We start from the raw sequence: 13,853 nt of genomic DNA, 5'->3' as shown, positions 1-13,853 counted from the left end.
CTCTGCTGACCAAAACAAGCCAGGCCCTTGTAGTCTAGAATAGTTTCACCAAAAATGACCGCTGTAGCTTTACGGCACATCCAAGTTTCTTTCCAGAACCTCAGTTTGGAAGTGATGTGATAAGTTTGCCCGGTGTGGTGAGTTATCAGTATAGCTTCCCACAGAAACCTCTTGGGAAGGTAAGAGACAAGTGGGTTGTCTTGAATGATTTCCTTAAATGTTCTCCACCAAAAACATTGTTTGCTTCTGATCTTCAGTGGATTTAAAATTTATGGTTCCTCTACTAAAACAGTAGCATGTAAGAAAGGAGCAGGGCAAATATTCCAACAGTTTTTCATTACTCCCAAACCATCTTCCCATGCTTCTTGTTGTTGCTGCTGCTGTCCCAGAGGTTGCAGAGCCAGGTAATGATAGTAGCTAATGGGGTCCAGGGTGGGTAAGAAGGGTTAGTTCGCAATCTGAGTCCCAAGTTTCTCCTTCAGTTCTTTGGCCCCTTCCCCCAGAGCTATCCCAGAGGCCACCATTAGCCTCAGCTTTCCTCCTACTCATCTCCTTTGCCTTGTTTAGTAGAGAAATCACTTAAAGGTATTTTGGTACGTTCTTCAGTTTCTGCCCTGTGAAACAGAGAGTACTAGCCATGTTGGTATATCCGAGATGTGGTTTTGTTACTTCTGTGTGGGAGATTTAGTTGTCAAAATTTGGAGTTTTATTTTTTAACTTAGGTGCCTTGGAAGTCAAACAGCATGTGTTGTCACGGTGCCTGAGCATTTCATAACAGCCTAATGGTTTTTGTTAATACCATCGCCACTTTGCAACTGAAGGAGTTACTGTACCTTTTGAGACAGAAGAAGCTATCTGTGGCAGAGCTGGAAGGAAAACCCACAGAAAAGTGTTATCAGATGCACTTTTCCTGTTGTCTGTAGTTTAGTTCTGTAGCAGAACCATCTGTGTTGTTAAAACATTGGTTTGCTCTAACTTGAATTTCTATTGACGGCCTCAGCCAAAAAGATCCATGTGGGATTAGCCAGAAGACCTGAACTCTCATGCTTTTAGAGGAGTCACCAGTGGAAGACTGGCTCCTTTCATGCAGGACAGTAGAAGGCTTGGGCAGCAGCATCTGGGTTGAGTGACAGATCTGGCAGTTTGAGTGCTTTATCCTAGTGCAGGAATTAAAGGCTAAAAATCGATAACTATTTTATAAAAGCTTCTATGAATGCTTATCCCTACTTCAGAGCTCTGTCTGCACAAACTAGCAGAGAATATTTCAGAAACACGCAAGAAAGGTTCTGGACACTGAAGAAAAGCCTGTCATGAATAACTGTGGTTACTCTTTTCTAGGTCCCGTGTTTAATGTGTCAGTGCATTCTGACAACCCGACGATTTACCAGGGTGAACTGGCAGATTTGCTGTGTATCATCACAACGGAAGGAATGACACTTGAGCCAGGTATTTTGGCAGAATTGTTTTATTTGTAACTCATTTGCCTTCACCAGGCAGAGTAATGCCAGCAGTTTCGACCTTATGTCCTTTGAGTGAGGCTGGAGAATTGCGAACCAGCATTGAAAAATCCTATAGAACTAGATAAATACAGGAGAGCATGTTTACTTTACACAGCCCAATTTAAACCAAGGGGGGGTTTGTTTCACATTCTGAGGGGAGGGCGAAAAAGTGTTCTTACTGCTAAGCCCCCCTGAGCTGGCTGCACCAACTGACCCCACTGCTGACAATCTCAGCTTGCAACCACTAGATGGGCCATGAAAACTATTCCTCTTTTCCTTCTTTGGAAAGGAGGACCACTGGCAAAACCTGTTAGGAGAAAATGGCCATCTGTAAACAAATCTTAAAGTCACCTGGCTGGTCAGCTTCACAGTTCAGAGTGAATTTAAGGCTTAATGTAAATCTAAAAATCACAATAACTGAAATGACAAAAATGAATGTTTATTGCTGATGCCTTCAGAGGTAAGCCTCCTTTTTTGTGTGGAAGAAGAAACACAGTAAGTAATTGTTGTGAAAAGGCTGGCAGATACATCAAAGGTAAATTTTTATAAAGAGCTGAAAAGTTCAAGAGAATTGCTCAAAATCTAGCTGCTTTGCCAAGCATTGCCTGAGCTGCTCTTCATCAAAATATGGTGATAATAATTCTGGTTATTATACCCAAAATTTGGGTTTGGAGTGAGTTTAGGTTTTAAAAAAGTAATTTTTATTTATACATATATATATAATATAAAAAACATATTTAAGATTAACCTGCAGGTATGGAAATATAAATATATAAATGTATATACCTAAATATAAAGATGTCATGATTCATGTGAAACTTTGAAATCTACGTGTAAGCCGCTATGAAAGAGGTGCTGTGCAGTAAATATTACTTATAATGCAATAGCTGATGAGGTGAAGTATCAAGCTTAGTAAAGGCCCATCACTTTGAAATTCCAAGATGTCTGTGTAGCAGGGAAGCAATTTGCTAGATTACAGTTGTGTGCTGCCTGTGAAAAAATGATAGAAGTCTGTAGATTTTATTATTGAAATGCTTGGAAGGGAGGAAAAAGCTGAGTAAACTTTATTACTGTCAAAAGATTTATAGCCTGGGATATTGGACACAGTAAGTAGTGACCTATGCCTGTACACATACCTCAGTCTGTCCTGCGGTTTCTGCTCAGCTGGAAGTCTCTTCTAAGTTGAGGTGTGCCCAGGCTCTTACAGGTACTGTTGCAAGGCAGTGCCCGCAGCAGCTGCCTGCCTTTGCAAAGCAGTAATTGCTGGCAGGGAGCAGCTGCTGCTTCTGCTGCGGTTCGACAGCTAAAATAAGCTTGGGGTTGCCTTGTGAAAGAGGTCTCAGCATCCCTGACTCACTTAAAACTTGAAAAGAGGCCACTTAGTAACCATGGGGCTCTCCTGTCAGTGCTCGGCTGCAGTTGAGTTTGTGATGGCTCTTTGTGTGTTAGGTAGCTTGAGACTAGGATAAGCACTGACAAGATAAGGATAGTCAAAGGGAGAGAAGTAGAAAGGTGTCGTCTTTGAGGAGCTGCTCATCAGCACAATTAAGTTTTAACTGGGAAACTTCATAGGGATTCTTGGATGTCTGTTGAATTGATAGATGGCACCTGGAGCTGGAAATGATGCTGTTTCCAGTTGTCATGAGCAGCCAGTGTAGAGTTTTAAACATCAGCACTGTAACCTGTTCCATAGCTGGATAATGTCATTTTGAACATGGCAGATCTCTGCCTCTGTGGGCTTTGGTTTGGTGTGGTTTTCTTTTTGTTTTGAGTTTGGGGGTTTTTTTGCATCTGTAATGGGGCAGATGAGGCACAGACAACACCTAGAATGGAGTAAAGCGTGACATTGTCACAGGTTTTGAGGGAAACTTTCAGTCTGTGCTCTGAGCCTCCAGTTGTTGAATGAGAAGGATTTGGGGGCTAACCAGCCATGCTGTGTGGAGAAACCCCAGCTGGACCTTCCCTATGGGCCTGAGAAGCTGGCCCCTCCAGTCCTTGCTGGTCCTCTGGGTGAGAGGGGCAGAAGAGCTGCCAGGAACAGCTGGAATCTGTGCAACAGCTGTAGGATGTGCAGCCTTCCCTTGTCAGGCTGCCACCTTGGCCTTGAGAGATGGAGGGGACTAGAGCAGTGGGGTAGCGGAGCAGGTCAGGTGAAGAAGGGCCGTAAGGGCTCATATGGTAACAGACAGATGTAACACCTCAGTAGTGACAGTATTCCCCTGCATCCTGTCTCTGGCATGTCTCTATGCTCGGTCAGTATCACAATTTAATTCACAACTGGAATGAAGAACTTGCTTTTTAAATTAGTGCTGAACATTAGACAGACTGTGAAAATGACGGGGCTGTCTCATCCCAGTGGAGAAATGAGGCATGTTGTTAGAGAAAGCCTATAGCAGGGAATCAGATAAACAGTGCAAAAGTTGCCAGCATCTCCTAGAAGAAAACAGATGACAGCAGTACAGACATGGTCTTTCCATTTGGGAATGCGATGAGAAAAGGAGAGCAGAGCAATTCCATTTGACTCTCTCCTGAGGGGCATGTTGGCTTTCAAAGGCCATCTAATCTTCTGGTGTCAGACCTGCTGCAGGGCTGTGTTTTGGGCCATGGTGAGCAAAGAAGGATCAGGGAATTTCATAGGATATCTTGTTAAATGCTCATCCAAAACACTTCGGACACACTCAGTGTGCCAGCCAGCTCTGCTCCTGTACATAAAAGCACTCATCTTTGCAAGCACACGTGTGGGTTAGTATGTATGATTCCTGTATTAAGTTGAGATGACAGGTGCCACCTCTTCTCCCTTTTTGTATGCGCAATTAGAAAAATAAAGTACTTTCAAGGAGCTGAGGAAAAGTTAAATGACCGATGGTCTTTGTCGGTGCCCCTTGTTATAGTTAGATCGATCCGTTTGTTTCTAGAAGTGTTACTTACTGGTTGGACCCTTGTCTGGTAGAGGCAATTCACAGTACTCTGTGTGTACCCACCCTGTGGGAAATTTGCAAAAGGGTGGAAAAGGTTTTGGCGTGACTGCTGCGTGCTTTAATTTCCTCTGCTTCTTTGAGACCCTGCTGAAATTGAGTGGTGTGTATTACTAAGCTCAGTACATGGCAGTGCTGTTCCATCTAAAGAACCGCTCCTTTGGCTTGGCAGCTGTGGTTGGTGTTTTGAATTGATGTGAGGGGAGTATGTGTGTGTCAGGGGGGAATAGTAGTTCTTCTGTGCCCTGAAGATATAAAAGCTGCTTCTGATATTTCTGTTGAATACACATTTTCACAAACGATCTCTCCAGACTTCCCAGATCACCCCTTCTTGGGCTGTGTGCTTAGGGATTTAAAAGTATTACTTACTGTGCCTGAAAGGAGATGGGTTTTTATCTGCTCCAGACAGACCCAGTGGGCACTCTGGAGAATTTAACAAAACCAGCTTGTTTACCTCTTGTATGGCTTGAAGTGGTTTGCTCAGCTCTCTAGGAAGCCCTATTCAACCTCATTTAAATGTAGTAAACAAAAAGGGTCTCAAAATTGTGATTCAGCACTGTAACAAGATGCTGAGAGAGCTCCATTCTAAGCAGTGGAAGTGTACGGTTCCTAAGAGCTGGTCTAGAAATAGGATTCCCTGTTTTGAGGAGTGATTGGCCAGGGAAGCAGCTAAGACCCAGACAGCTTAGTCCTGTGTGTCAAATTGAAATGTGCGTAGAGATGTGCTTTACATGTTGATGATCCTCGCCAAGGAGGGGAGGAAGCACAGCACCACTATTACGCTGCTCACAGAGCTCTGAAGCATCCAGCTCCCAGTGCTTTGTGTTCCTTTATGAAAGCTGAGTTGCATGACCTGGGGTCACTGAGGTCCTTGATGGCCTTCTGAGCTTGGCGCTGGGATGTTATGCTTTCCTCTAACATGGGGCACCTTTTCCAGGTGTCCCACACTACTTACAACATTGTGGAGCACAGAAGGAACCAGTGAAAGAAGCCTTTCAGAAGTAGTGTTAAGTGTGAGTGAGGTTCTTGTGGTTGGGTTTGGTCTTTGTAGATTGAGGACAAAAATTGGAAGAGTGACTTGTCAACATTGATGCAAGGTGTGTGGGGAATGGAACGGATACTTTTGGGAAGCCTAGTTTGTGACCTGTTCTGTGGCAGTGAAACTGCATATATATATTAGCACTTGGGAGCTGCTAGGCTTGTTCATCACTGACCTTTAGAAAGCACCTGATTTATGTCCTGCTTTTGCTAAATTTTCCTGTGTTTTTATTGCATGAAAACTAGAGATGTATAGAATGAATCAGGTGACTTTGCTATGTTAAGCTGTTTCAAGGAGGATAGTGACAAAGAGTACTCGGAGCCAAATCCTCCCTCTGACTGTCTGTAGTGAGTCACTAATTGCACACTGTGTATACTGACTAATAAAATATGTTGGCATAATACTGTTGTCCCATGTTGTAATTACAGAAGATAGATTCAGCTATTTCAAAATGACAACAAGTGCCTGCACTCATCTTTGTACGTGGAGGGAAGGGAACCTCAAATTAACCGAGACTGAAAAGAAGGAATTCTTCAAAGGTAGCAAGTTGCCTGGGAATCTGAAGGCTAGAGGGGTTTTTTTTTGATATCTAAATTTATTGTTTAAACCTTTTTTAGCAAGTGCAAGTGGTGTTTTCAGCATAGTTGGACTTGGCCTGGAAGGTGTCCATATGCTCCCTATGGTACCTGGAAACACAAGAGCTAATGGCAGTCTTGATGATCTTTGGAAGGAATTGGTTGTTCCCCACGTGCCTGCCTGTGGACCGGTGCTGTTACCGTATTTGGCATAAACAGGCAGCAGAGATGAAGATTAGTTTATAGAAAGGGAGCTCTCTCCAGTAGAGGCCCCGCTTCCCACAGACAGCTGGATGAGTACACAAAGCAGAGGGCTGTTTGGTCCCGATAACCGAACATGTGCTTATGGTAATTTTTATTAACTTTAATTTCAAAGGAAACCGTCTGGGTGCTCTGCCAAGTAACTAATAGTAGTATTTGTAGTATGATAGGCAGAAGTGGTTGTTTTGAGGGCTGCTGGTCCGTATGACCTACGCTGGACCCCTGTGTAGGACTGGGAGACCTACTCCTGCTGTAGGGCTGCAAAACAGTCTGGGTGCTCTCCTGAGGTTCTGTGCTGTCACCTGGAGCACCTGGCCATGGCAGGCAGGGCAGGACACTGGCTGGTGTCCCAAAACATTTCGGTCAGCCAGCATCTCCGGTAGTAACATGTGCTTTCTTTTTGATCTGTTTTTGAAGACGTGTGTAAAACCAGTGCACCTTAAGAGGAAGTTAATTAGATCCCAGACAGTGGGGGTTTTGTTGTCTGCAGTAAGGAGGAATGTTCTACCTGGCCAGCTGATGCTGTCCTTCAAGTAGCAGAGCTGAGGATGTCCCTTTACTTCAGTACAGCAGCAGGTTTAGGGCTTCAAATGTGAAAATTTAGAGAAGAGCAAACACAATTAGATGAAAGACTGGTTTTAAATGTCAGGTTGCCAGTACTGTATTTTTCAGACATCTGAATGCTAGCAAACGGAGGTTTGATACATCACCAAAATCACTGCGACCGCCTTAGGTGTGACCAGGTTAAGCCCTATGCACACATTCTGCCAAGTACCTGAAGCTCAGGACAGAAATAGTAAACTCTGTTTCCAGTTTAGGCCCATCAGTTTGCTGACGTGCCAGGAGGGAAGAGCTGTTGATGAAACAAGTGAGCAGGCTTTCCTTTCTGTGCTCTGGGTCACGCCAGGTTTCAGACTCTATGACAGGTGTTGCTGGGCTCGTGTTAGCAAAGAATAGCAGTGATTTTAAAAGCAGATACTCAGCTACATCAGCCTAATAGAGTTGGCTGGGATCTGCTAATGGGATCAATAGGATCTTGCATGAACGTGGAAAAAGCTAGACGTGCTGATGAACTCTGCCTGTCAGCTATGTTAAATGTGGAAGGTGTTGCAAATGCATTTTATAGACTATCTCCTTGGGTGGTAAAACTTGTACAAGGCATAATGCCTGATGATGTGTGACAGTAACCCACAACTCTGGAAAAAAAAAATGTATTCAAGCCTAGTGGTCAGGCTTTGCTCCAGAATGCTTTGTGCTTTTGTAGAAATTTTGTTGTGTGCTCTGTGTTAGAAACACTGTATTCATTTAGGCAGACTAAATGTAACGAAGGGGCCTTCAGGAAAGAGCCTTCTGTCTTTGTGGTTGCATAGACCCTGCACGAAGATAGCAATTGCAAATCCCTCTGCGAGCAAATACCTAGTACTTCCACTCCCTTTTCACTGTGGGTTCAGCATAGTTGTAGAACTTCTTATGACACTAGGTCTGTTTGGTGAAAACTTAGACCAGAGATTAAACACAAATTTTAGGATAGCAGGTGGGAAAGCAAGAAGTCTCCTCTTTGTTGTCCCTGTGGTAAGTCACCCTACCCGTGCAGCTACATTCTTGCTGCCAGTGCATTTCATTGCAGTTCACTACTTGAATCTTCCTAGAAAGGACACGTTTAGGGCACTGTCTTTTTTCTTTTCCTTCTTTTCTTCCGCTGTCAGGCCCAGTGTTGGCTATGCTGCTGATTAATCCTTCTGCCAAGAAGCAGCACTGTGAATACTTTTCAGAGCTCACCAATATGTCTAAATTCTTTGTCCACAAATGCAGATGATATGTCCTTTGATGTCTCCTGGTTCGCTGTGCGCTCCTTTGCACTGGACAGAGAGCCCATCTTGCTGGCCTCACTGGACCGAAGAGGGATTGTGTCACAGAGCAGGAGAAATGGCAGCAGTGATCTCAGCCTGGAAAGAATCAGCCCGCTGGAATTCCGGCTCCGTGTGCATGGCTGTGAGGACCATGACTTTGGGAACCACTACTGCATAGTGACCCCGTGGGTGCGATCTGCCACCGGTGTATGGCAGCGGGAGCCTGACATCAAAGCCAAACCCATCTTTCTATCTGTGAAAATGGATGGTAAGAGATTGCAACATGTGTTACACTATTTATTTATTTTTTTTAAACACCTTGTTATATCTTTCTGTGACAAATATTCCCATAACTATTTTTAAAGGTGCCTGTGAGAATCTCATTAGGTGGTGGTGTTTATCCTTTTCTATTGTTCACAGCTTCTGATTCCAGATTCTGTAGACTAGGTAGACCTGAACAGATTGCAGTCATAATACTGGAGTATGTTCTTTCCTGACCATCTCTTCGTGATGTTTTGCATAGCTGGAGCATCTTTCAATCAAGGCATAGTGTTCTCTCCAAGTATTAACCCTTCTGCTGCCTGCAGGAGGAAGCCTTGGTTTGCAGACAGGGTGTGCCGTAGTGTTGTGGTTAGCATCAAAGCTGAGAACAGAAAGTGAGAGCTCTGACTCCTTCCCCTCTCTCCTAACGAGACATGCTGCTTCACACTTAATGCCTTGTCTGCTTTACAACCTGAGTGGCAGGTGTTGCTATACCTCATGAGAAGCAAGTTGCACACTAGGTGCTGCATTCAGCATGTAGCTAAGGAGGAAGATTAATGCAGGAGAGGTTTTGAACTAGTTGCTTGCTTGTCAGCGTTTCCAGGAAAGGTCATATTAGAAAGTCCCATGAACTTGAAAGGAATCAGAAGGGTTTGTTCTCCCTACTGTGCAGATAACCATTGTAACTGTACTTTTCAAACTCCTTATAGCTCTTGACCCTGCCTTGTAACGGAACAGTAGTGCAAATCAGATTTCTTGTTTAGGTACCAACTTCGGAGGTTGATTAGACAGGGTTGCTGAGTGGTAGTGAATGTATTGTATGAGTAGTTCTAATCAAGCAAAACTTAAAGTAGTCCACTCCTTGCCTTTTGGAAACATATTACGAAGTGTGCAGCCATAGTCCGCCTCTGATGGGGAAACTCTGCAAGGCCTTTGTTTGGAGCAACAGGTAGGTAATGGGATACATCTTGGAACTAGCTCTGCTTTGGTATCTCACTCCAAGGCTCCTCTGGTGCTTCCAGCCTCCTTGAGGCTTTGAAACATTAGAGAAATAATTAGGGTGAGGAGGTAAGGGAGTCCAGTAAAAGACCAATTTTCCAAACTTCAAAAGACAGAAATCAAGAAGGAAAATTGGTTTAATTTCCTTCTGAAACAATTAATCTGCCCATGACTGAATAATGTGGGATTTTCTCCTTTTTTAGACAAGAACAAATGAATGGGACCTCTGAATTTCTCCGTAATTATCTAATGACTTTGCCTTCCTCTTTCAGTTCTGAATGCTTTCAAGTATCCCCTGTTGATTGGCATCGGTCTGGCCACTGTCATTGGACTCTTATCCTGCCTCATTGGCTACTGCAGCTCCCGTTGGTGCTGCAAGAAGGAAGTGCAGGAAACAAGACGAGAGCGTCGCCGGCTAATGTCGATGGAGATGGACTGAGCGTGGGAGCTGGACACACTTGCATTTCAGGAGAGACTCACAGGGCTCTCGGACTGTGCTGAGACACTCACTCACAGGCCCAGACAATACAGTGTGTTTCCTCTCTGATTTCAGCCTGGACCTCGAGCTTCTCCTTGTTACACCTCACGTCCTGAGAGCATTCAGGCCATATTTAGCGACTCAGAGTTCTCCTTTTCCAGCAGCACTTTCTGCATAGGGATCATGTCCTTCTAATGTGCAAATTGTTGAGCCTTCTTTCAGCAGGACCCTGTGACAAAAATGACTAAGGTTTTGTTTGTTTGTTTGGTGAGGTTTTTCCTCCCACCCTCTTGGTGTTGAAAAGATGTCCCTGTGTGAAAGCATGATGGGCAGGGTAATGAAGGGGGTGGTAGAAGCATTAGACTTCCATTGTACTAACCGATCTAGTTTTCCCCTCTACCCCCATCACACCATCCTGTTCCCTTTCTCTGTCCACCTTGGTATCTCACAGACTTCTCTGTGTTGGGTTGAAGGTTGAAGAAAAGGTTCCTCTGCTGGTGTCTCTTGAGGCTGTTCCAGGAAATAATTGGTTTATGGTTGTCAGCATGCTTTGTCCTCCCTGGCTGTCAAAGGATTTGCAGTTAACCCCAAAACGTAACTTGCCTGAAGGTCTTTGAGACACTTTTTTTTTTTTTTTTCCAGTGCTCAAAGCTCTTAGCTGGGGTGAATAGGGGCTGACTTGGCAACCCTGAAGGGTCAGTCCTCAGATGAGCATTTGTTGGATGTCTGCTTATGGCCACCTTCCCTCCCACGCTTCCACCTTCTCTTCTTCCCACTAGAGCTCACATTGTGCCTGAGACCCTGTTCTGCTTGTGGCAGAGGAGCACGTGGTGTCCCCAGACAAGGCCCAGCCTTCTGCTGGCCTCAGCAGAGAAGTGGGAGACCTTGCCCCCCTGGTGATGGTGTGACTTATGGGTAGAAAAAAACAAAAATGAGATGGATCTTTGTCTGCAGTTTGCCAGCTGATCATGTTTAGAGAAGATTTGTAAACTATGTGTTACCAAATGCACAGACCAGACTGCAGTGCTGCTTCTGCCAGTCACTCAGTGGTAACCCTTGAACCTGTGAGCATAGTCTGAGATATCTGCAGCAGCTGAAGTGCAGCTCAGGGTAGGAATAGGAGCAAGCCCAAGAGGGCAGCAAGAATCCCTCAGGTTCCACTGGTCCTGGTCTCGTACATGGGCCTGCAGCAGGGCTTTCCCCCTGGGTTTGAGACCTATTCCTAGGTGCTATAGAATAGAAGTCCTGCTCTGGTCTTCCACGTACGCTGACCTGGCTCCTGAGCGGGGCAGCTCCTTTTTCAGGCAGTTCTGTCTTCCCAGCACAGCTGGTATTTTAAGCAATAAAAGTCAGAATAAAGATACTGTATATAAACAAACAAGGAAGTAGGGCTGTACCGCAGTCTGATGTCACAGCCAGGGTTTGGCTCACATCAGGAAGGGTGAGAAATGTGGACTTAAGGGTAGGTAGGGCTCAAACCTTTCCAGATATTTTTAAGATAAAAGATACTGAAGGAGAGCATCCATGGGAGGTAGTGGCTGTGGTGTGCAGCAGCCAGTCTAGATGTTAGTTATGTACTAGACAACCTGCTTTACTAATAGCTCATCCCATTGCATTTTCCAGAGGAGCTGCAGGTCTAGTATCTGCTATGAAGGCTTCATTTCACATTGGTGTTGTGGAACCTTGCACTCAATACTGTAGCTATTCCAAAACTGGGTTTTTTTGTGGTAAGTTTTCTCAGTCTGGGTGTTGTGTGTTATTGTTTTGGGTTTTTTTTCCCCCCTGTGTTGCATTGTGACCTTTGTTTTGAGGCTGGTATGAGGGTTTTTTTCTAGAAGACTGTTTCGCTTCCCACGTGCAGTCACATACATATATATAGGTATTCAGAGGTGTCCAATGATTTTTTGAAAGCTGAATGTGAGACATCTTCAAAATGGACTTGATTTGCAGAGTTGGGGCTTGCAAGTTATTTGACTCCTTAAGACATTTCACGTGGGACACCTGAAACCTATAAACCCCTGAAAGACTTTGGCCTGAACATTCATAGCAACTTTTCTTTCTGGTCTGATGTTTTTCTTTCTGGAAGAGCTCTGAAAAGGCCTGTGTTGCAGGCAGACATAGCTGCCTCTGCTGAGGAACAGGGCAGAAGCAGTCTCCAGCTTCCACACTGAAAGCACAGAAATCTTTAGCGATGCTTTTCCCAGAGGAATGGAGTTGAGGAAATTATTCACTCAGATATTACTTTGACAGCAAGAATTTTTCTTCTTCTTCTGTCTGTCTGCTATAGTGAAATCTTGCTTTTTCCTTGGACATTATGGAATGCACTTCTGATGGCTGGGATGCTGGCTGTCCTTCCCACATTGATCTAGCAGCTTCCTTCCTGCATTAACATCTGCTTTCTTTACAGAAGGCCTGTGGCACTGGGGCGTCTTGGGAGGGGTGGTAGTAGTGGTGAAGTTTGAAGCACAGCATCAGTCACTTTCTGTCCTCGCAGGCTGACACCTCATTTATGTGCTCTTGGTTAAGTTTTAGGGGAAGAGGATGGTGACTGTAATGCAATAATTAGGGAATGAATGAGCAGGGAACCGCCAGCTCTTCGCAAACACACGGCATAGCACACTTTCTCCCTGCTGGAAAAAACTCAGGGTTATTTTGGTCAGGGCTCCCTGCACCTCTAGTGAAAGATCCCCATGTCCTTAGCTAATGCTGACCTTCTTTCATGGCCCGTAACAAACCATCTTTGTCATTCCAAGTGAAGCAAGTTCACCACTAGCTCATCCAGCTGCCAGCCCCTTGGAAGGCAACGCTGCATCCCCTTCCACCCTGTATTTGCTGTAGTTGGAAGGCTAGGAGCTGAGGGGCAATATTTACCTGCCAGATTTCCTTCTACTTGTGCCAATTTTGTATTATCCCCTTTTTTTAAAATAGAGTGGGAATCTTATCTCTAATGAAAAAAAAAAAAAAAAAGAAGCTAGGTCACTTTTCATGTTTTTTATTATTATTATTTCCTGTGTGACCAGGGTTTGTGTGAGTGGAGGTGTGTGTGCATCTGGTTGTGTATTAAACTTGCAGAGTATCAGAAGAGTAAGCTGCCTGAGATGCAGTGCAAACATCCATATCCTCCCTGCTGCAACCTGTGGTATTGTCAAAGTATCCTAAGGGCTCACGTTGATCTTCCTCTGTTCGCATTGCCACATCTCCTGGTTATGCTGGTAAATTCCTCCAGGCACTTGGAATTTTGATCCAGGACAAGCTTGAACATCATATAGCAGAAGGGCAAGATATTTTCTTTCTTTTGTTTTAATTTCAAAGTTATAAAATAAAGTGTTTGGCACAATCCTGGAATGCAGGTACTGAATAGTTCTAACAATGCTGTGTAAAATGTTTCTTTTTATGTTTAAAATAAAGAGCGAGCCTTTTTGATTATGTCTGTGCTGTCTGGATGTGTGAGGTGTGTGGGCAGTTCTTTCCTTGCATGTTGCATGTATGCAGACCCCATCGTTGGGGCAAGGGTATGAAATGTCAACCTTACAGTCCTGTTTCCAGCACTGTTTACCCTGTAAAATAAGCACGAACTCTATTTTACAGTAAGTTTGAACTATTTGCCCACATTTGTGTGATGAATTGGGGAATGTAACTGTTTTCTGAGTCTGACCTGTTTCTACCCCACTGTAAATCAACCTTTTTGTTGGGGGAGTTTCTGATTACCTAGGGCTAGGAGTCACAGGAGTGTGTGTTTAATATCTGCTGTAAAACCTGGGCATTAGGTGTTGAATCTTCCTTGAACCCTTCCTGAGGTTTCTCATTTTCAAGGTACCAGGAAAAAATCGGTAATGTTGGAAGTAAACTTCCTGCTTACCTTACTGATGGCTGAATTTAAGATGTTTTCCCCCCAGCACCCATGTAAGGACACGGT

General features: G+C 44.3%; 1 protein-coding gene across 4 annotated transcripts in view; it reads left to right on the top strand.

Moving 5' to 3' along the window:
- PTGFRN (prostaglandin F2 receptor inhibitor) overlaps nt 1–13,363 on the top strand; it is a 72,634-nt gene extending 59,271 nt beyond the window's left edge. For all 4 annotated transcript variants that reach the window (XM_056328268.1, XM_056328266.1, XM_056328267.1 and 1 more), the window contains 3 exons: nt 1,339–1,446; nt 8,162–8,467; nt 9,732–13,363. In XM_056328268.1, coding sequence (XP_056184243.1) covers nt 1,339–1,446; nt 8,162–8,467; nt 9,732–9,898 — 581 coding nt within the window. In that variant the 3' untranslated portion in view covers nt 9,899–13,363. The remainder of the gene's footprint in view (nt 1–1,338; nt 1,447–8,161; nt 8,468–9,731) is intronic.
- The last annotated feature ends 490 nt before the right edge of the window (nt 13,364–13,853 follow it).

Source organism: Falco biarmicus, chromosome 2 (genome assembly GCF_023638135.1).
Source record: "Falco biarmicus isolate bFalBia1 chromosome 2, bFalBia1.pri, whole genome shotgun sequence".
Lineage (NCBI taxonomy): Eukaryota > Metazoa > Chordata > Aves > Falconiformes > Falconidae > Falco > Falco biarmicus.
This window is presented reverse-complemented; position numbering and strand designations above follow the sequence as displayed.